This window comes from Rhinatrema bivittatum, chromosome 2 (genome assembly GCF_901001135.1).
Source record: "Rhinatrema bivittatum chromosome 2, aRhiBiv1.1, whole genome shotgun sequence".
NCBI classification, from domain to species: Eukaryota; Metazoa; Chordata; class Amphibia; order Gymnophiona; family Rhinatrematidae; genus Rhinatrema; species Rhinatrema bivittatum.
In genome coordinates this window covers 812,956,245-812,979,374 of record NC_042616.1, presented here as the reverse complement: position 1 = coordinate 812,979,374, position 23,130 = coordinate 812,956,245, and the positions used below count along the sequence as shown (strand labels likewise).

General features: G+C 52.2%; 1 protein-coding gene across 1 annotated transcript in view; it reads right to left on the bottom strand.

The window, feature by feature from the left end:
- Positions 1-22,721, bottom strand: part of PPP1R16A (protein phosphatase 1 regulatory subunit 16A) — a 114,294-nt gene extending 91,573 nt beyond the window's left edge. The window contains exon 1 of the mRNA XM_029592246.1: positions 22,156-22,721. Within this exon, the coding sequence (XP_029448106.1) occupies positions 22,156-22,384 (229 nt within the window). The 5' untranslated portion in view covers positions 22,385-22,721. The remainder of the gene's footprint in view (positions 1-22,155) is intronic.
- Positions 22,722-23,130: the final 409 nt, after the last annotated feature.

The following is a 23,130-nucleotide window of genomic DNA, read 5'->3' as shown; positions in this document are numbered from 1 at the left end:
CCCCCTAGTCCTATTCGAAAGTGTAAATAACCGATTCGCATCTACTCATTCAAGACCTCTCATGATCTTACAGACCTCTATCATATCCCCCCTCAGCCATCTCTTCTCCAAGCTGAACAGCCCTAACCTCTTCAGCCTTTCCTCATAGGGGAGCTGTTCCATCCCCTTTATCATTTTGGTTGCCCTTCTCTGTACCTTCTCCATTGCAACTATATGTTTTTTGAGATGCGGCGACCAGAATTGTACACAGTATTCCAAGTGTGGTCTCACCATGGAGCGATATAGAGGCATTATGACATTTTCCGTTCTATTAACCATTCCCTTCCTAATAATTCCTAACATTCTATTTGCTTTTTTGACTGCTATAGCACACTAAGCCAACGATTTTAAAGTATTATCATTAAGATGCCTAGATATTTTTCCTAGGTGGTAGCTCCTAATATGGAACCTAACATCGTGTAACTACAGCAAACAATTTGAAAAGCAACACAAACCCCTGCAAAAAAAAAAAAAAAAAAATACACCTTGCCAGGCTGGCACTATCTCAAGACTCAAACGGCAGCAGCCTGATATATATATATATATCTCATGACCACAATTCCAGTATTATACCATGCCCTAGAACACTAATACACCACCTACTGGGGTTAAGAGAACAAAAGCCCAATAGAAAAACTACATGCCAGCAGCAATACTGCACCTCAGTTACACATGCAGAAGACAAGACAGACCCTTACCTAAATACAGAATAAGGGACTACAAATTAGAAACAAACATGCAGACAAAAATAAAATGGAAACCAGAGAATTCAGTGGAACACTGAAGAAAGAACAAAATACCAAGATAACATATGCCAATCACTAAAAATTCTAATTTTTTTTTTTTTTTTTACTTTTGTCTGATCTTATTTTTCTAATCGGTTGGTCCCAGGCATTTTTTTCCCCCCAAGTTCTCTTTTTTGATCTTTTACCAATTCCTTTTACGGACTTTTTTTTTTCTTCCTGTTTCTTCTCTCTACATCTGTCTTCTTCCCTTCCTCTCTCTCTTACACACACAGGCTCTTGCATGCTCTCTCCCTCACGCACACACACTCACAGGCTCTCACTCACATGCACAGGCACTCACTCTCACAGGCACGTGCACAGACAGGCTTTTACTCTCTCACGCATACACATGCACGGGCACTCACTCTCACAGGCGCGTGCACAGACAGGCTTTTACTCCCTCATGCATATACCCACAAGGGCACTCACTCTCACAGGCGCGTGCACAGACAGGCTTTTACTCTCTCATGCATACACCCACACAGGCTCTCACTCTCACAGGCGCGTGCACAGACAGGCTTTTACTCTCTCATGCATACACTCGCACAGGCTCTCACTCTCACAGGCGCGTGCACAGACAGGCTTTTACTCTCTCATGCATACACTCGCACAGGCTCTCACTCTCACAGGCGCGTGCACAGACAGGCTTTTACACTCTCATGCACACACCCGCACAGGCTCTCACTCTCACAGGCACGTGCACAGACAGGCTTTTACTTTCTCATGCACACACTCACACAGGCTCTCACTCTCAAGCGGACAAACAGGCTCAGACTCTCACATGCTATCTTTCACCCACACAGTCTCTCATCTCTCTCTCTACAGGGCCTCAGCCTCCCTCTCCCCTCTGGGCTTCCTCTTCTCGGGCTACCACGAGACGGGACTTGCAGCGGCCCTGCCACAGACACATGGACTGTCGCTCCTCCTCCTTCCTGCCCGCACGGTCCATGGCAACGTTTTTTCTTCCGGGCCGCGCGGACGGGCAGAAGGAGCAGCACCCAGAATTTTGGGGCCACTTTTCTCCGTGCTGCGGGGGGATGGGCTCCACCACGACCCCGCCGGTCTTCCTGCATGTGGGGGGGAGGGGGGGGGCAAAAGCTGTGTAACAACCCGTTGCACACAGTACCTCCCCACCCAGAGAGAAAATTCCCCCAAGAGTGCAACATCATACAATGGTTCCCAACCGGGGGTACTTGGAAACCTTTCAGGGGAAGACACAGCCAGTCCACCGATGGCACACGAGAGGAGAGTGCAAACTGCCACAGAAAAACGCCAGCATGGTTAGTCTCGATCGTTCACCGCCAACACCCATCTGCATGCCCTTCTGCCTTCCTGATTACAGGTGGCATCCCCCAGTCTCACGGCAGCTGGGGGGGCGCAGGCAAGGCTGCCCTCACTAGCAGGACAAGTGCCCAGTGGTAGCAAGCACCGTAGGGACACAGTAAAAGCACTGCGCTCTGCCCTCCTCCTATGTCCCTATTGCGCAGGCTCCCTGATTAGATACGAAGTCTGCACAGGGAAGAGAAGCAGCGGTGGGGACAGGAAGCAGCTCGCTTTTGCTCTCCCTCCATGGTACCTGCGGCAGTAGTCTCAGTGCTGCTCCCTAGCTGCAATGGGAGAGAGTGCGAGGCTGGGGAGATGGAGGGGCTAAGGAGGTGAGAAGACACAAGAAGGGAGAAGGGGAGCTAAGAGTTGAGGACAAATCGGAAAGAGAGAGGGGCTGACAGATGGGGAAGGAGGAGAAGGGAGAAAGGCCAGGAATGAGAGGATGGGGGGCGCATCAGATGAGGGAACTGGAAACCTGGAATATAAGGGAGGGTGAGGGGGGGGGGAAGGGCTGAGCACAGCGACGAGGCAGAAAAGTGGACAGAGAAGAGGGAGAGAATTAAAAATGTTAGCAAGGATGGGAAAGAGATGACTGGAGAGAAATTAAAGAAAGCGGAGTGAGAAGAGAGGGTGAGATGGATGATAAAACGAGAACCAGGAAACAGAGTTGGAAGACAGACAGAAGCAAAGTTAAGAAGAGACCCAGGGGATGGGAGAGAGCTGGGGTTTAAATAACCGAGGAAGCGAAGAACCAAAACATTTTATATCCAGTTTAGGTATTGGGATACGAGTTCCTGAGGGCAGAGCAGCAGATCCCACCGCTGCTCCTTGTAACCTTGGGGGGGGGAAGTCACTTTACCCTCCGGTGACTCAGGGACAAACTTAAGACTGGGATCCCTCTGGGGACGGAGAAATACCCACAGTGCCTGAATGCAATCTGCTCTGCAGCGCCGAAAAGCAGAATCTCAGTCAAACAAACAGGCTACTAAATTATTTTACAATCTATCTGCAATGTATTCGTATTTTAAAAGACCGTGCAAGTACACGGCTGTTCTCGGCAGCATTTTCTGCCTGCAGCACGGATGCCCACGGGGCCCTCAGTTTTTGGATAGAGGGAAAAGCGAGGTGGTTCAGGCAGCGTCCACTTCTAATATTCCTTCCACCCCCCATCTCCCCGAAACGAGCAAGGGGAAATTGGGAGGCCTGGCACTCCCGCACCGGTTTTCTGGAAAGTGGCAGGCCCTGTCCCGTTACCTCAGCACCGCTGGCGGCACTTCCTGCCAGACTTGCTCCGAATTCAGCAGCGCCAGCATGGGGTGCGTGCACGCGAGTTTCTTCACCGACAGGTAAACGCCAATTGAAAAACCAAGCCTAACTAGGACAGTGAAATGCATGAACGTTTGCAACCTTGGGCTGACATCCCTGATTCTTGGAAGGGGTACAGCAGTTATGAAAAGGTGAGAACCACAGACATAGTAAATAAGGGCAGATAAAGACCAACTGGCCTATCCAGTCTGCCCAGTTGAGTTTCTTCCTCCAGTTCGTACCAGTCTGGATAGACATTTCCATCTGCAAACAGCTGCACCCCCTTCACCCCCCCCAAAGCCTTGATCCATACATCTGGTCCCTCCATGTTCAAAATCTGCCAACCTTGCTGGCTTCCATCAAAAGGCCTTGCCATCAACTTTGCCTTCTTACGAAACCAATACTTAGGCCAACAACCCAACATCCTTCTCCGTCTTACCACCATGCTTTGTAGCAATGCAGCCGCCAAAATCAGCTTCCCCACGCTCACCGACGTGATGTAGGACTTCCCAAACCTGTCCTGGGGACTCCACGGCCAGTCGGGTTTTCAGGCTAGCTGCAACGAATTTGCAGGAGTCTCCATGATATGCTAATTTATCTCATGCATATTCATTTGGAAGATCACAGAGTTGCTCCTTCCTTTTTTTTTTTTTTTGATTACCTCTTGCTTCGCCTTTGCTGAGGGAATGAAGGGTGGGCTGCTTACAACAGTGCATCCTCCTAACCCTGCTCCTACCTTTGCCGTAGGACGTGACGGCAGACGAGGGCCACAAAACTCATCTACCCTGTCTAACTCCACTCGCGGCACAATGCTCTGGACCCGTACCCTCTTCTGCCACCAGGGATCCCCCTCTGCTTTTCCCCACCGTGAGCTTTTGAACACCGTCACCGTTTTTGCCTGCACTGGGAATCCATTCCGTGCATCCGCCGCCCTTTCCGTGTGGTACAGGCGTGCAGACAGCATCCCCCACCCCAGATTGTAAGGCGTACACAGGGTGCGCCACCATCATCTCGGAAAGGGGAGCTGGCGAGTCCATTTCTCCCAGTGTGGTCTACGGACCTTCAAACTCAAAGGAAGCAGACAAAAGATCGATTCTGTTCCATGTTCACTGCTGCCTTTCCCCCAAAAAAAGAGCGGCTTATATTTAAAAGTCGTAAAATATTTATTTAAAAAAACATTTATCAATGGATCACCAAATTTCTGTTTCGGTACAGAGCACTGGTTAGCCTGGAGCTGGTCCTGCCCAAGACTGTGGCACACAGACACTCCCGCCTACCCCTACGGTCCGCAGCACGCAAACCCTCCTCCAGACCCTAACCGCCCGCCCTGCAAGTTCCCTTCCTAGACGGCTGTCACCTGTGGCACCAAAACCTTCTCATGTCCCACAAACCACCACGCGTCCCTCTCCCAGGCTGGATCCCCCTGGCATGCGGTCTTCACCCGCCACAGACTGCGACTGCCTTCCAAACTCCTCCCCGTCCCTCACCCTCGCCCCCAGACCAACGGATCTCCCCGGAGGTCGGTTCACAGGAGTGAGAAAGGAAGGAACGAATAGGGAATGAGAGGGAGGGGAAGAAAAAAAAAAAAAAAAAGAGCCTGAAAAACAGAGCACCCGCTGCACAGACCTGGAACTCACTTTAGAGGAAGAGGACACCGATGGGTTCCCGGCTCGGTGATAATCAGGCCTGGAGGGCGGATTATGCTCTCTTTAAAAGCAACGGGTCAGGTAAAACAGGGGGTAGTAGCAGCAGCTTTGCCCGTTAGGGACAAAATAAAAGCCGGGGAGCCGAAGCAGTCGAGCTGCCATGCACTGTCTGGAAGAGACCCAAGGGACTAAAACGTTGGCAGAAGACCTCCGGCTCCACCTGTTCACTTCTGTAGCGAAAGGAAGTTGGACCCCATGCCCTAGCTGACTGGACAGCAATCTCCTCTGCCCTTCCTTTCTCCTGCGATTTTTGAAGACCAAACAAGGAAACAATAAGAACTTTATAATGGAGGACGAGGATAGCAAAGGGAAAAGCAAACTAAAGAGGTTAGGACTGTTCAGCTTGGAGAAGAGACGGCTGATGGGGGATATAATAGAGGTCTTGAACAAGTAGATGTGACTCGGTTATTTACACTTTCGAATAATAGAAGGACTAGGGGGCATTCCATGAAGTTAGCAAGTAGCACATTTAAGACTAATCGGAGAAAATTCTTTTTCACTCAACTCACAATTAAGCTCTGGAATTTGTTGCCAGAGGATGTGGTTAGTGCAGTTGGGTTCAAAAAATGTTTGGATAAGTCCATTAACTGCTATCAATCAAGTTGACTTAGGGAATATCCACTGCTATTACTGGCATCAGTAGCATGGGATTACTTAGTGTTTGGGTAATTGCCAGGTTCTTGTAGCCTGGATTGGCCACTGTTGGAAACAGGAAGCTGGGCTTGATGGACCCTTAGTCTGACCCAGTATGGAAACTTCTTATGTTCTTAAACATTTTTCCTCGACATTCTTGCTGGGAGAAGCGATGGGCTGCAGGCAAAAAGGCAGGGGAGTCAACGCGTTTCTGCTCACTGAGGAAGGGATTCAACGTATGTAAGAAGTTGCCATTTTGGGTCAGACCAAGGGTCCAATCAAGACCAGTATCCTGTTTCCAACAGTGGCCAATCCAGGCTACAAGTACCCAGCAAGATCCCAGACAGTCAACAGGTGCCATGCTGCTGACAGCCAGGAATTAGGGATGGCTTTTCCCAATTCTGCCTGGTTAACAACAGGAACTTGTCCCAACCTCTCAAGCCCAGCTATGCCAAATGCCTTCACCACATCCTCCAGCAATGAATTCCAGGAGCTTAATTTGTGCGTCAAGTGAATTAAAAAAATTAAAACATTTTGCGCCACACAATCAAAAGTAAACAAGGCGATGGGAGCCGAGGGAGCTGCTGAGCATTTATCGCGTGACACGGGAGAAACTCCAAGAGACTGGAGGAGATCGGATGCGATACCGCGAAGGAGGAAGCAGAAAGCTGTAGACGACACTTTAGTGTAACATCAGTGGAGGCCGAAGGACAGAATTTTCTATCTTAACATAGACTCGTTATCCACTTCGGACAACAGAACGCGCTATAAACTACAATAAAAAAACAGTAGAAATACCTTGAAGCCAGTGAGGTACAGGCTCCCACACACCACGGCTTCAGAAGGGGAGGGATCCTGCCAAACCAACCTGATGGGTATCATTGATCAGGTGACCCTAGCCGTAGAGCAGGGCGGTGCGGTAGATGTGCGTAGGATTTTCGGGAACGCTCTTCACCCTGCTCCGTACAGAAAATGACCGGTGGTCACGTTAGGGGCTGAGGAGCAGAGAGAGCAGCGGGGCCACAGAAGCCAGGGTTGAAGTGGTCACCGATGCTTCGAGAGCTTGGGCAAGTTGCTTAATGAAGGGACAACGTAGACCGTAAGTCCTGTCAGGCAGGGAAATATCTGCAGGACCTCAGCTGTAGCTCGCCTCCAGCTCTGGTTTAGGAAACACAAGGCATTAAATCTAAAATCCAGAGATCGTTAGGAGCGCTGGCAGTGGGGGGAGTGAGCCGGGCGGAGGAGTGGGAAGGAAGCGTACAAGCTGGGCCAGGCTTTGGTTGCGTCATGAAGGGAAACTGATCAACAGGTGCCGCCCGGCTCTGTGAGGGGGGAATGCGTGACCGACCGTAACCACTTCCCGGGCTCAGGTGCGTTCCCCCCACCGAGGCTGCAGCAGCGCTGAGAGTCTCCCTTCACCCTCCCCCCACGCGGAGCGCCTGTAGCCTGCTGCCCCGGGACGTGACCGTTAGCACCAGACGGCCCCAGGCTCCGAGAAGCAGGTGTGACTTAAGGACAGGTTGATGAATGGCTGGGCTTGGATTTGCTCAGCTGTGCCAGAACAAAAAGCAGCCAGAACTGAAGTACAGAACCTGCTAAGCAGCCAAGGAAAAGGAGTCGTTTATACTGCAAAGTGCACAGCCACTCCCCTCAGCAACCCAGGACCAGTGTCAGTGGCAGTTACAACACAGCTGCGGATCCCAACACAATGAACTGGAACAGCAGGAAGTGCTGCAGGGCAGGAGTGAGGTGCACTGACAGAACTGTGTGTGTATGTAAGGGGGAGAGGGTCTCAGTACTGGAATAGCAGGGGGTGCTGCAGGGCAGGAGTGAGGTGCACTGACAGAGCTGTGTGTATGTAAGGGGGAGAGGGTCTCAGTACTAGAATAGCAGGGGGTGCTGCAGGGCAGGAGTAAGGTGCATTGGTAGAGCTGTGTGTGGAGGGTCTGAGTACTGGAATAGCAGGGGGTGCTGCAGGGCAGGAGTGAGGTGCACTGACAGAGCTGTGTGTATGTAAGGGGGAGAGGGTCTCAGTACTGGAATAGCAGGGGGTGCTGCAGGGCAGGAGTAAGGTGCATTGGTAGAGCTGTGTGTGGAGGGTCTCAGTACTGGAATAGCAGGGGGTGCTGCAGGGCAGGAGTGAGGTGCACTGACAGAACTGTGTGTGTATGTAAGGGGGAGAGGGTCTCAGTACTGGAATAGCAGGGGGTGCTGCAGGGCAGGAGTAAGGTGCATTGGTAGAGCTGTACAAGGAGGATCTCAGTACTGGAATAGCAGAGGGTGCTGCAGGGCAGGAGTGAGGTGCATTGGTAGAGCTGTGCATGGAGGGTCTCAGTACTGGAATAGCAGGGGGTGATACAGGGCAGGAAGGAGGTGCACTGAGAGCTGTGTGTATGTAAGGGGGAGAGGGTCTCAGTACTGGAACAGTGGGGTGATTTTTTCACCTTTACCTATAAGACCTCACTTGGAATGCTGTGTACAATTCTTGAGACCGCACCTTCAAAACGATATAAACAGGATGGACTCAGGCCAGAGGGAGGCTACTAACATGGTCAGCAGTCTTCGTTCTAAAGCATATGGGGATGGACTTAGAGATCTAAACATGTCCACCATAGAGGAAAGGGAGATAGGGAAGATATGTTAGCGACATTCAAATATCTCAAAGGTTTCCATGCAGAGGAGATTAGCCTTTTTCAGTGGAAATGGAGAAATTACGTACCTGATAATTTCGTTTTCCTTAGTGTAGTCAGACGGACTCAGGACCAGTGGGATGTACCAAAGCTACTCCTTAACAGGGTGGGAGGCTGCCCGCGGTCCGGTCAACACTGCACGTGCAAAGGCTGCATCCTCCCGGGCTTGCACATCCAGACAATAAAACCTGGAAAAAGTGTGTAAGGAGGATCACATCGTAGCTCGGCAGGTATCGACGGGAGACAACAGTCTACCCATGACACTGCCTGAGCCCTAACCTGTGTAGGTGATGGCTTTCCAGCATCCACATACATGGCCATGACCACCTCTTTAACCCAACGAGCTATGGCAGCCCACGAAGCCAGAGCGCCCTGCTTACTCCCGCCATGGAGAACAAACAGGTGATCTGTCCTCCAGATACCGCACAACAAAACACTTAACATCCAAGAAGCACAAGAGGCGAAACTCCTCTGCATCCCTGTCCTTATCCAGGGATGGCAAGAAGATGAACTGATTCAAATGAAAGTCCCAGACTACCTTGGGCAAGAAGGATGGAACAGTACGCAGCTCTAATGCCCCCGGAGTCACCCGAAGGAACGGCTCCCGGCAAGTCAAGGTCTGCAGTAATAACTGTAAGGAAAGGCTACACAGTGGTAGGAACATAGGGACCGCCAAACAAACAGTGTCCACAATGGAATTGGTAACCTCAAGGGAGGCCTAAGATGCTTCATTCCCTTCAAAACAACAGGCCACGTCACGATGAGACAACAAGGAAACACCATTCACCTGGCATCTGAAACAGGCAAGAGCCGCAACCTGCACCTTCAAGGAATTAAGGGTCAAGCCTTTTTTCAATCCACCCTGCAAAAAAAACCCAGAATGAGAGGGATTTTCACTGAACAAGGAAGAATAGCCCACTCCTCACACCAGGCCTCAAAAAAACTCTCCAAACCCACACATAAGCCAAGGAAGTGGAGAACTTGCAAGCACGGAGTAAAGTGGCAATCACTGCAGAGGAATAATCACGATTTAACAGGCTTGTATGAGAGTGTCTATTCCCAGGGACCACGGATCTCTCCTATGACTGTAGAAGAGCGGAACCTTCGCATTTCGAGAAGTCACCATCATACCCTTCACGTATCACCTCCAGGACCCACTGGTCTGATGTGATCTTGACCCGATAAAAGAGAAAGATGTCCCCCTATTTCCTGTTCCAGAAAGTGGGTCGGCAAATCTTCATTGGGAAGCTCAGGAAGGTCCACCCCATCCCCCGAGCCCACTCCCCTCTTGGGCTGCCGGGGATGAAAAGACTAAGACCTACTGAAAGACTGAGTCCGCTGAAAGGTCGCCCATCTGTAGAGACAAAAATGCCTGGAACCCCAGAAACAACTCCTCATACCAACGGGGCACTGTAACTGTTTCTTATCCTCTGGCAACGGAGACAACGGAGACTCGCCCCACTCGCTGGCCAGTTCCTCCAACAAGAGCGAGCCTTTAAAGGGAATCTTGGTAGGATTGGCTTTGGAAGCTTATCAGCTGACCAATTTCACAACCAGAGTTGACGCCTGGCCGCTATTACCGAAGCCACTCCTCTGGCTGAGGTCCGGACCAAATCACAGCCCGAGTCTGCTAAAAAGGCCGCAGCAGGTTCCATAACCGCTCTGGAATTCCCTCCAGACTCATCAACCTCCTTAGAAAGAGAGAAGCAGACAGGATCTCGCCACTAGGGCGCAACAGGAGGCAATCTGTAAATTCATCGCCACTGCCTCAAAGGCTTGCTTAAGAATAGTCTCAATCCTTCTATCATGTGCATCCTTCAAGGCCGCTCCTCCCTCTATGGGGATAGACATCCACTTAAACACAGCACATACCAGAACATCCACTTTGGGGAAAATGCAAACGCTCTCTCAACGCCGGATCCAGGGGGTAGAAGCCTTCCAATGTCCAACCCCCTTTAAAATTTGCCTCTGGTGCATCCCATTCCAGATCAATCAACTCCTGGATGGCATCCATCACTGGGAAAAAAAACCCAAGAGGCTTTATGTAAGGAAACCAAAATGGGATTCTTCCTCGGCTCTGACAGAGCCCGAACCAGAACACCCAGCTGTTTCAAGGTCTGGGAAATCAGGGCCAGCAGTTCATCTCTATGAAAGAACCACAACATGGTTCGATACGGTTCCAGTCCTGGAGGAATTTCTCCATCTTCCAGGGAATCAGGATCAACCTCATCAGTGCCATCCGGATTCCTGTCGGGAACACCCGCAGGGAGCAGAGGCGAGCTCCAGCGCTTAAACAAAGGACCAGAAGAGGGAGGAGCCACCGGCTGAGAGTCCGACCGGACAGAAATGGGGGAAGCGGAGGCCTATGCCTGAAGAAAGGCTTTTGTAAGCCGTGAAGCAATTCCACCCAAGAAAAAGCAGCTGGGTCCAGACCAAGCCCAGAAGGAACTGGAGCTGGTCCCACAGAACTGCCCTCGCCAACGGAGGAGCCATTCAAGGGAGAACCAAGATCTGGTGTCCCCCCAAGTCAAGGCTGTGACCAAGTCATCATCAGAAAGGGTAGAGCCAGGCTTTGCAAAATCAGAGGAAGAGAACTCTCCCTGAGCATCTGAGCAGCGCTGACACAGGTTAGAAGCCAGGTCAGGCTGAAAAGCCCTAATATGACAGGCAACACAAGTAAGAAGACGCTTAGGCTTCTTGCTTACCAGCACCATCGCTGTGGTAAACGTGCATCGGAACTGCTCACGCTCAAAAGTGAAATGCGCACAAAAAATAAGCGCCTAGAACAAAGCGCAACAAGGCGCATGCACAACCTGTGCGCCAAGTGCGTAAAAATGTTTGCGCGCGTAAAAAGTGCACCCAAAAAATGACTGCACAATGCGCGTGTAGAGTTGACCCATTGCGCACACCGACGGCCTACAGAGGGCAGCAGAACACGCACAAGAGTGCACGAAAAACGGCCACCGTGGCCCTACCACGTGGCAGGCAAGAAAAAAGCCTCAGTGCAGGGCCTAGCCCACCGAGGGCCGCTCAACCCGCCAGGCTGCCCAGTGAGAGTGGGAACGAACGTCAGCTCGGCGTGCCAAGAACGGAGACCGGAGGAAGTCTTGAAACCCCTCTGTCTCTGATTCTGATAAAAAAAAATTTTTTTTTTTACACAACCTGAGCTCAGCGCTTACCGGCTGAGTACAGAGACGGGCTCAGGCTGCAGGGGGAGAGGGCATCTGCCATCAAAGCCGCACTCTGCTTCCTGCAACCGCTGCCTTTAAGCTGTACAATCAGCTAAGTCCACACGGGCGGAAAACACAGCTACCAGACCCAAGGAACACCTCTGAGGGACCACGGAAATCGCCTCAGGAATTCTCAACCGTGGGAGTGATCACAGCAGGGTTTTCTTTTCCCGAATTTAGAATTTCAAAAATCTCAATCCCCATAGGGAGATGCACGTCCACCATCTGCTGGAGACTGAGAATACTGGCAGGCTGGGGTCCCTGCAGAATTATGTATACTGTGATGTCAGCTTGCTCCGTGTCTCCATCTGCTGGCAGAGGAGCATAAACCCTCTGGTTCTGAGTCCATCTGTCTACACGCTAGGAAAGGAGGGGGTCATGGGATACAGCTGAAAGGGGGGTAGACTCCGGAGTAATCCTAGGAAATATTCCTTTACAGAGAGGGTGGTGGATGCAAGGAGCGACCTCTCAGTGGAGGGGGTAGAGACAAGGACCTGTTACTACCGTAAGAAGCTTGCTGGGCAGACCGGCTGGACCACTGGGCCTTTTCCTGCCGTCGTTACTATGTGGGTTTGCTGCTGAAAGCCATACAAGGAGGCTGCATTTTGCATCGTTTTCGGGAAGCAGTGCACGGTCACGTCAGGCCCAGCCTCTGATTTACAGCGGCTGCCAGTTTCGTGCAGGTCGTTTAACTTGCAGAGCAGACTCATGGTTTCTGTCCTGGAGGCTGGAACGCTTTTGTCCTCGGATGGTCCTGTGATGATTTCTTGCTCCTGTGCTCCTTCGACTAGGACCTGCTGACCGGCAGGGACTAACATGAGTCTTTTTCACGTGCGAAGCCTATCCTAGGGGCCTCAGGGTCAGGCCACTACTGAACTCCACTATTCTGTTCATGTTTTAAATAGATTTTGTTAGAATTCTGGTTACTGGAGAATGAAGAGTTTATTTTCCAGTCTGTGCTGGGATTGTTTTGAGCGTTTCTGGCTTCTCTTCATTTTCCATTTATAGAGGGTTTTTTTGTTTATTGCTAGCACTGTCAGATGGAGTCAGGATTTAGCTCTGCTAGGAGGTATTCATTATTGTATAAGTTGTATAATCATATGAATACTCACTATATGGGTGTCTATTTTGTACATCACCTCGAACCTATGTATACCACTTCTCCCACCAAAAGATGCACGCCAAGTGGTGAACAGATCAACAAGTTAAATACAAAAGCACACTAAACAAACCATCCTGACGGCCAACGCACCTCCCGCCCAAACGCGATGGATATACATAAATCAGCACTTTTAAAAAGCACCCATCATAATATCAAGAACTTCACTGACAGCAATACTCAATGCCTTATGCAACAGCAGAAAAACTGGTTTTAAGCATTTTCCTAAAAAGCCAATAATCTGTCAAAAAAAAAAACCCCAAAAAAATTGTGAGCCCTCTGGGGATAAGGAAATACCTACAGTACCTGAATGTAATCCGCTCTGAAGGGCTGAAAAAAAAGTGCAAAAAAAAAAATATAAATAAAATGAATTGCAAAAAAAAAAAAAAACCCCCAAAAAAACCCAGAGCCTACATATGAAAAATCCTTCCCACACCTTCTCTGAAGTCTCACAGCCCTTAAATAAAATCTTAAATCCTTTCCTGTCTGAACGCAAAGCCCTGCCAGTATTAGGTGGTCTGGTTAGGAGATAAACCAAAAGGTTTATAACGGCATGGGCATGAGGTGCATTGGCAGAGTTGATAACAGCATGGGCATGAGGTGCATTGGCAGAGTTGATAACGGCATGGGCATGAGGTGCATTGGCAGAGATTATAATAGCATGGGCATGAGGTGCATTGGCAGAGTTGAGGTCCTCAGTACAGAACTGAAATAACAGGGGGTGCGCGTTGGCAGAGCTTTGTGTGAGGTTCTCAGCACTGGAGCAGCAAGGCAAAACGAGTATGCTTAAAAGCAGGGTCCCCACACAGGAGCTCATAAATAAAACTTGCCACCCTTGGTGGTGGACCGAGTTAGACACTAGTTGAGGGATAGACAAGAGGGTGACTGTAAATTCAGGCAAGAGAAAAGTGGCGATTAGTGGAATGCCTCAGGGATCTGCAACTTGTAAAGAATACTGCAGAGCAGTTAACAGGAAAGGTCTGTCTGTTTACAGACACCAAGATCTACACAAGAGCGAACAGCCTTAAGGCAGCAGAGAGAACCAGAAGTGATCCAGGAAAGCTGGAGGAGGAGGAGTAGCGTGCTTGGCAGCTAACGCACAGTGTAAAGACCTGCAGTCATGCTTTTCGGCTGTTGAAATCAGAGTTGCATGAGGAGGGGAGAGAAGCTGATGTGCACCGACCAGTAAAGAACCGCTGAGTGAATCTCAAGGTAGTGAAAGAGTGTGAAAAGGCAGTGGACAGGGCCAGAGGGATGCTGGGGTGCATAGGGTTATTAAAAAAGAAAAAAAAAAAAAAAGTGGCTGTATATAGGATGCTGGTGAGGCCTCACCTAGGACAGTGTGTGGTGTTCTGGAGACCATATCTACAAAAAGGATATGCACAGGCTGGAGGCGGTCCAGAAAAAGGCTCTTAAAATGGTGCCGAGTATAAACCAAAAGCCTTGAGACATAACCTAAATGTAAGGTCTCCAGAACGCCACACACACTATCCTCAGGGAGGTCTCACCAGCATCCTATATACAGCCTCTTTTTTTTTTTTTTTTTAATAAAATAATCAGTTATTTTGCTGTGGGAAGGTGTGAGTGCTGTTTCCTCACAGCCATGGAGCCTCTGTGCTTCTCCAAAGTTTTTTTTTCACCACTTCTCCTATGTATTCACCACCATTTCTGTGTATAAATTTTAATGTTACTCCTGCCCCCTTGTTCCAGGACTTCCTCGCCACTGAAAAATGCCTTTTGTGCCCAATTTATAGCAAAGGCCTCTAGCACATTCCCCCTGCCTGCTCGCTTCTCTAGATTATACCTACTCAGGACCTTAAGTCTCATCTCATAAGGCTTTTGGTGCAGACTCTGTTATCTATCCTCTCTCTATCATTTTAGAAGTAGAGCCTAAACAAAACCAGACAGGCAGGATCACCACAGAACCTTCTCCTCTACCGTCAATCCCCGACTGCGCGCTTTCCACCTGGCCGCGCCGCGTGCTTGGAATGGATCTGGGCCGGGGCGCCAGGCTCCCTCTCGCGCCGTGTTTAAATCCCATCCAAAAGACCGGCCTTTACGTCTTAGGCCCGAGGGTCTCGCTCACAGCCTCGGTTTTTTAATAGCCGAGGTTCCCAGAGCCTCCTACGCCTTTTAACATTTCTTTGCTGGTGTTTAGCAGCAATTTCTCCTTTATTTACGCAGCATTGCCTCGTTCTGCCCCATTGTAACGTGCAACTTTTTTTTTTTGTATTTCTCTCTCGCTTGATTCTATTCCTCCTGGTGATTATAGGACAATTCCTTTCTCTGCTTTCATTCACGCTCTGTTTAAATGCCAGTAAAGATGAAGTCACGTTTATCACCCGCCTCCCCTGGCTCTCGGATGACCTTATACAGCGATGGGCAAGCGTTAAATAGTAGCAGGACTTGTTTTGGCGCTGGTCGGGTTTCCTTTCTGGCCTGGTGACGGGGGGGGGGGGCATGATTAATCCTCATGTTCCCTTCTTAGGTGGCAGCAGAGGGCGACGGCCGATCCCAGACCTGCCCTGCTCGCTTCTCCTTCCAGCCGGCGCGCACACGGGACGGCGGGGGCGCCAGGGGTTGGCAGAACGAGGAGCGGGGGTGCAAGGCCCGGCAGGGCATCCTACTGTCCTCACACGGGGGTGAGGGGGGGCCGTGAGCGAGGAGGAGCGCATCCACTCCAGCCGAGCACAAAGTCCGGACAAATCGAGGGTGGCCGCCGGCGGACACAGTTGCAGCAACACAAACCACACAAGAGGAGAAACGCTAGTTACTGATGCTGGCTTGCAGGGGAAAAAAAAAAAAAGGGGGGGGGGGGGCCGATGGCGCAGGGTCAGGAAGGAGAGGCCCTGATGGCAGAGCCACGTGACTGGGATGAGCAGGAGTCGGCAGCAGAGCTGCAGGCACCCTCCTGCCCGCCGGCGTGGCACAGCCTCCCACCACGCCAAGCCCATAACCACAGGCTGCAGTTACAGCTCCCACAGACGGTATTTTGGGATCCCAGCTGAGCGCTGGCTGGCACCAGGGAGGAGCAGCCCAGGCTCGGCTTCTGTTACACACAGAGCGAGGCCAGAGCAGGGAACTGGCCGGGAAGTCTCCAGACGCTTTCGTGCATTTGCAAAGGAAGATCCTGCCATCCATGCTGGAGGGAGGGGAGGTGGGGAAAGGAGATAGCCTGGGACTGCAGGAGCTGAGAGTTCCTCCCCAACCAGCGCTCCCGCGCCATTCCCTACAGTGACTCCTGCTGGGGGAGGCTGGGACTGCAGGAGCTGTGATCACCCTCCACACCCAGTGCTCCTGCACCATTCCCTACAGTGACTCCTGCTGGGAGAGGCTGGGACTGCAGGAGCTGTGATCACCCTCCACACCCAGTGCTCCTGCACCATTCCCTACAGTGACTCCTGCTGGGAGAGGCTGGGACTGCAGGAGCTGAGAGTTCCTCCCCAACCAGCGCTCCCGCGCCATTCCCTACAGTGACTCCTGCTGGGGGAGGCTGGGACTGCAGGAGCTGTGATCATCCCACTCCCAGTGCTCCTGCACCATTCCCTACAGTGACACCTGCTGGGGGAGGCTGGGACTGCAGGAGCTGTGATCACCCGACACCCAGTGCTCCTGCACCATTCCCTACAGTGACCCCTGCTGGGGGAGGTTGGGACTGCAGGAGCTGTGATCACCCTCCACACCCAGTGCTCCTGCACCATTCCCTGCAGTGACTCCTGCTGGGGGAGGCTGGGACTGCAGGAGCTGTGATCACCCCACACCCAGCGCTCCTGCACCATTCCCTACAGTGACTCCTGCTGGGGGAGGCTGGGACTGCAGGAGCTGAGAGTTCCTCCCCAACCAGCGCTCCCGCGCCATTCCCTACAGTGACACCTGCTGGGGGAGGCTGGGACTGCAGGAGCTGTGATCACCCGACACCCAGTGCTCCTGCACCATTCCCTACAGTGACCCCTGCTGGGGGAGGTTGGGACTGCAGGAGCTGTGATCACCCTCCACACCCAGTGCTCCTGCACCATTCCCTGCAGTGACTCCTGCTGGGGGAGGCTGGGACTGCAGGAGCTGTGATCACCCAACACCCAGTGCTCCTGCACCATTCCCTACAGTGACCCCTGCTGGGGGAGGCTGGGACTGCAGGAGCTGTGATCACCCTCCACACCCAGTGCTCCTGCACCATTCCCTGCAGTGACTCCTGCTGGGGGAGGCTGGGACTGCAGGAGCTGTGATCACCCAACACCCAGTGCTCCTGCACCATTCCCTACAGTGACCCCTGCTGGGGGAGGCTGGGACTGCAGGAGCTGTGATCACCCCATACCCAGCGCTCCTGCACCATTCCCTACAGTGACCCCTGCTGGGGGAGGCTGGGACTGCAGGAGCTGTGATCACCCTCCACACCCAGTGCTCCTGCACCATTCCCTGCAGTGACTCCTGCTGGGGGAGGCTGGGATCACCCCGCACCCAGTGCTCCTGCACCATTACCTACAGTGACTCCTGCTGGATGAGGCTGGGACTGCAGGAGTTGTACATGGCCTTACAGTCACTTCTCCTGTAGCTGGCCAGCGAGATCCTGGCTCCTCTTCCAGGGAGCTTCCTACCTTCTCTGTTGCCACTTACTTGCGCTGTTTGAAAGCAGCTTGCATTTGTCATCCCCTTTCCCTACAGCAGGGGTGGCCATCTCTGGTCCTCAAGACCTACAAACAGGGCTGGCTTTCAGGATATCCACAATGAATATGCATGAGACAGATTTGCGTACAGTGGGGGCGGGGTTTGCTGGACTGGCGTTGCTTTCCCCCGCAACGTAACCGGGTTCTAGGACACAAAACAGCTGCAGCGCATTCTCTGGTACCTGCTGCACATCACATACTCGGTGATGCTGGGTACTCGGCCGGCCCCTCTTCCTCTCCTCCCTGACCCCCCCCCCCCCCACCACCCCCAGCATGCTCCTCCTTCCTTCCCCCTACTCCATTGATCGGATGCTGCTGCGGGTGTACCCTTCTGCACCAGCCGGGGGCCCGACATCTCTACCTGCTCCTGACCCGCGCAGGCTGGCACCAGCACTCGGTTAAAAGCAGTGTCCTATGGGCGGAGAATTGGGCAGCCTAGGTGAACCTTTCCCCTTGCATCCCACCCAATTACAGGCCCCCCCCCCCCCCCTCAGATTTTGATTATTAAAACTATCATTATTATGACCCCCACCAGCACAATTCTGTAAGAACACATAACTGGACATATACATATATCTACATACACATACACCCACAGACATATGCATAATATGTGTTTCAGAAATCATGTCACACTGTGACGAATGCAGCAACTGTGATTTTTGGGGGTAGACTGCAAAAAAAAACAAAAAAAAAACCGCACACATATATAAATTTATATATTAAAAAAAAAATCCATATTGCATCAGTCAAAGGTAACGTCTGGAATGGCTGAAGTACAACGCTTCCCCTTAATACTCAAACAAAAACAATTCAGATTTTTTTTTGTCACCTGAACAAGTGTCACAAAGACCCTCCATTATATTATGGGTCCCCTGCAATAATGCCACGCCGAACCCATACAGCAAACCTGCCCTAACAAAACAGCACCAACTACTAGAACTCAAACAGCAACAACACTACAAATCCTACACCAGGCCCTAAAACACCAGCACACCTCCCTCTTAGGAAAAGAGAAGAACGCTGCTACAGATCGCTGCACAGAAACCCGCGTACCAGCAGGATCCCTCACCAAATTAGAAATATGGGGATGAAAGCAGAGTTCTTCTTTGCTGTGCCAGCCACCCCAGCCTCACCCCCGCAGATAAGAGGAGCAGAGGCTGGGTTAGAGGTCAGAGCGACCCTGCCTGCCCCAGGCTTATCCCCCTCCCTCTCCTGGCAGAAGTGGAGGGGGCTGGTTTATGGAGGTTTGGCCCTCCGCTCCTGCTCCCTGCCTGGGAGAGGAGGGGGCTGCAGCGGGCTGGCTCTCTGGGCCCCCCCACCCAGGGCACTGCAAGGAGAGGATGGGGTGAAACAGAAGGCCGCTGCCTCTTTGGGATCTCCCTTCAGGAGTGACCGGGAGCATTTTCTTTTTTTTTTTTGGAACGGGTCGGATGGACATAACGTTGGGGGGTTTACTTGTGGGGAAGGGGTAGTTATTTAGCTGGGGGTAGTTTTCATGCTGCTTACATTACTGTATTGTATATTTTCTGTATTGCTGGATATTAATGACATGAGCCGCTCCGGGTCCTTTTTTTTTTGGAGCAGGGTGGCATATAAAAGCGATAGCCCCCCGCCCCCGCTACGCAGGGCCTGCTCGATAGCCCAGAATTTTTTTTTTTTTTTTTTAAAAAGCAGCCCTGCCCCACACAACCTGAAGGAGGTGAGCACAAGCAAGCGGGCTTTCAGCTCTGGGCACACTCCCAGATTTCACGGAAAACTGGATTGGTGACGAAACAGCAGCCTCTCGCAGGCACCCGTTGCAGAGGCTATGAACAGAACAGGAGCGCAGTCCTCAGGCCCTGCCCCCAACTTCTGCCCGAGCAGCCACCGATTTCACCATCTCAGGAAAAAAAGGGGGGTGGGCCCCCGCTCCTCACCCTGGCCAGCCCGTGATGGGGAGCGGGGTCCGGACGGGCCGCAAGGACCGCAGACAACTGCCCCGGGGGGGGGGGGCTATAGTCTAGCTGTACGGAGCCGAAAGCATGAACTCCGGGCCCGCCAGGAACGCCGCCCCCCTAACAGCGCACGCAGAGGGCAAAAGCAGTTATTTAGGGCATCAGCACAACTACCCACAGCATCGAATCTGGCAGCGACCTGCGCGTTTCCTGGCACCACCCGTGAGCAACAAGCCAGGCGGTTACTAAGCAAAACAACTCAATCTGCCACCTCAAGACCGATCCCTCCCAGATGCCGTAAGGAAGACTCCCAGCTCTGGGGGGGGGGTGTGTGTGAGAGAGAGAGAGAGACTACACCTCGGTCTGTCTCTCTCTCTCTCACACGCACACCCCCTCAGAAAATACAGAACAAGTGACCACAGGCTAGAAATAGAAATATTTAAACACACTCCTGAACTGGAAACTCCAAGAGAGTCTCTGCAGTGCCACGCCGGAAAAAAAAAAACAAAAACAGAAACAGAAATGAACTTCCTCCTGTGCTGTGCAAGCTGGAAAGATCAGAGATGCACATTTCCCAAAAGTTAAGAGAAAGCCACAAAAGAACTGAATATTCCAGGAGGAAAAAGGAGGGAGAATCAGCAGCTAGAGTAGGAAGCCACGTGCCCTGTCAGCAGGCCGGAAACGTGATCTGACCAGAGTTAATACGGACCAGCACCTGGGAACTGTCCTTGTGTGTGTAATTTTCACTGCTGCTGCCTGTGCCGTACCTGTTCTGTACTGGAGCAGTGTGCGTGTTTGAGGGAAGCTTGTACTGCTGCTTGTGTGTGTAGCTTGCACTGCTCCTGCCTGCGCGTACTTGTTCTGTGGTGGGTCAGTGTGTGTACCTGTGTGTGTGTGTGTACCTGTTCTGTGGTGTGGGGCAGCGTGGGCACATGTATTTGTGTGTAGTACCTGCCCTGCAGTGGGGCAGTCTGAGAAGCTGTGGTTGGTAAAAGGAGGTCTGGTATAAGGGGGCTGGTGAGTGTGTCCCAGAAACACTGGGTGGGATACAGAGGGGCAGTAGAGAGAGAAGAGTATATGGAGAATGGTGTAAGTGGCAGGGCACCGAGTGATATACAGAAGTGTGGTCTAAGCGATTGGGCAGTGGGTGGCATAGGGAGGAGCAATAATGGAAGGAGCAGTATAACCAGTGGGTGGTATAGGGAGGGCACAGTATAAGTGGACAATATGAGGAAGTTGCAGTAAAGGAGAGGGCACTATGAGGAGCAGTATAGAGGGGGTGCTATCAGGAAGAGCAGTATTCAGAGAAGTGCTATATGGAGGAGCTGTATAAGAAGCAGCAGTACAGGGTGGTGCTATGTGGAGCAATATACAAAGGGGCGCTCTATATGAAGTGGGAAGATAAAATAGGGTACAGTACAGAGGGGTGTGCTATGAGGAGAACATAAGACTTGCCATACTGGATCAGACCAAAGGTCCATCAAGTTCAGAATCCTGTTTCCAACAGTGGCTAATACAGGGCACAAGTACCCAGCAGGATCCCAATGGGTAGGTAGACCCCAAACTGCTTATCCCAAGAATAGGCAGTGGATTTCTGCAACTCTACCTTAATAATGGTCAATAGACTTTTCCTCCAAGAACTTGTCCAAACCTTTTTAAAGGCAGCTACACTAACAACTTTCACCACATCCTCTGGCAATGAATTCCAGAGCTTAATTGAGCGATAGCACAAAGGGAGCACTATAAGGAGCAGCAGTACAGAGGGGATGAGTTATAAAGAATAGTATAGAGAGGGGTACTATAAGAAACAGCGGTACATAGTGGGTCACTATAAAGTGTGGTATACAGAGGTGCTAAAAGTAGGAGCAGTATTCAGAAGGAGAGGAGCTGTATTCAGAGGGGGTGCTACAAGGAAGAGTGGTATAAGCAGCAAGAGCTATAAACGGCACTATAAGGAACAGTAATACAAAGGCTGGTACTATAAGCAGGAGTGGTATACAGAGGAGGTTCTAGAAGTAGCAGTATTCAGAAGGGGCATTATGGGAGGAGCATATGCAGAGAGTGCACTAATGAAAGAGCTGTATGCAGAGGAGGGTGCTATGAGTAGTGTTAGTCAGGGGGAGGCGCTATAAGAAGGAGCAATATTCAGAGGTGGGTGCTATAACGAGATGTGGCATATAAGCCGTGGCATTATTCAGAGGGAGGCGCTGTAAGGAGGGGCGATATATGGAGCTGTATATAGAGAGGAGCGCTACATGGAGAAGTTGAATATGGGGGAGGGGGGGGTACTACAAGGAGTGCACTATAAGGAGTAGAAGTTCTCAGAGGCGCTATAAGACGGCACAATGTTTCCAGGGAGGCACTATAAAAATGGAGCGCTACATGGAGTTGTGGTATACGGGAGCGCTATAAGTTGGAGCGATATTAAGGACGGGGCGCTACATGGAGGAGTTGTATATTGAGGGGGTGGCTACAAAGTGCGCGCTAGGAGGATGAGCAGTAGCTAGAGGAAGGCGCTATAAGGTCCAGCGGTATTCAGAGAGGAGGGCGCTATAAGGAGGAGCGGTAGTTTCAGGGGGGGCGCGGTATTCAGAGGAGGGCGCTATAAGGAGGAGCGGTATTCAGGGGAGGGCGCTATAAGGAGGAGCGGTATTCAGAGGGGGGCGCTATAAGCGGCCGCTCACCTTCCTGCGTGTCGTGCCTGGCGGCCGCCTCCAGCAGCTTCACGTTCTCGGGGAAGCTGACCCGCCGCGGTCCCGTCCTGGGCTCCCCGGGCGCCGGAGCCTCCTTCTCGGCCTGCGCCCACCTCCGGAGCTGCTGTGCGCGGCGCTTGTGGGCGTGCTGGAGCCGCTCCTGGGTGCTCATCCTGCCCACGGCCGGCAGCTCCAGCAGCAGCTCCAGGTGCTCGGCCATGGAGAGCGGGAGACGGGAGGGGAGAGGCTCAGGCCGCCGGGCTCCGGAGCCGCCCAGCCCCCGCTCCCTGCTCCGCGCCGCCGCGGGGCTGCATCCCCGCTCCCTTCCGGAGAGAGGAAACTCAACCCGCAGCGCTCAATTATTCATCTTCCGGACCGGGGCCGAGCGGCTCCCGCACGCCGCCGAGACTGGAGAGGAGCGCGGGGGGCTCCGGCTCCGCCTTACTTTTCTGTGATACTTTGCCAAACAGCCTGTGGCTTCCTGCTGCTGAGCCCAGCCGGGGGCAACGAGGAGGAGGAGACACGTGGATCCCTCCTCTCCCCGGCTCCAGAGAGAGAGAGGAAGGGACATTCCTGGATCCCTGCGCCAGGGGGAGGGAATAACACGCAGACCCCGCCCCTCCTCCTCGGGTCCAGGCTTGGATGAGGGGCGGGGACACATGGAGCCCTCCCCTCCCTGGTCACTGGCTTGGAAGAAGGACGGGAGCACACATGGATTCCTCCGCCCCTCCATGGTTCCAGGCTTGGGCGAGAGGCGGGGACACAGATGGATTTCCCCTCCCCTCCCCTGTTCCTGCTTTGGATGTGGGGCGGGGACATAAATGGATTCCCCCCCCCCCCCTTCTCGGTTCCAGGCTTGCATGAGGGGAAGGGGGTGGGGGCACACATGGAGCCCTCCTCTCCCTGGCTCCAGGCTTGGAGAGGGGCGGGAACCAAGATGGATCTTTTCCCCTTCCTTCTCTTACT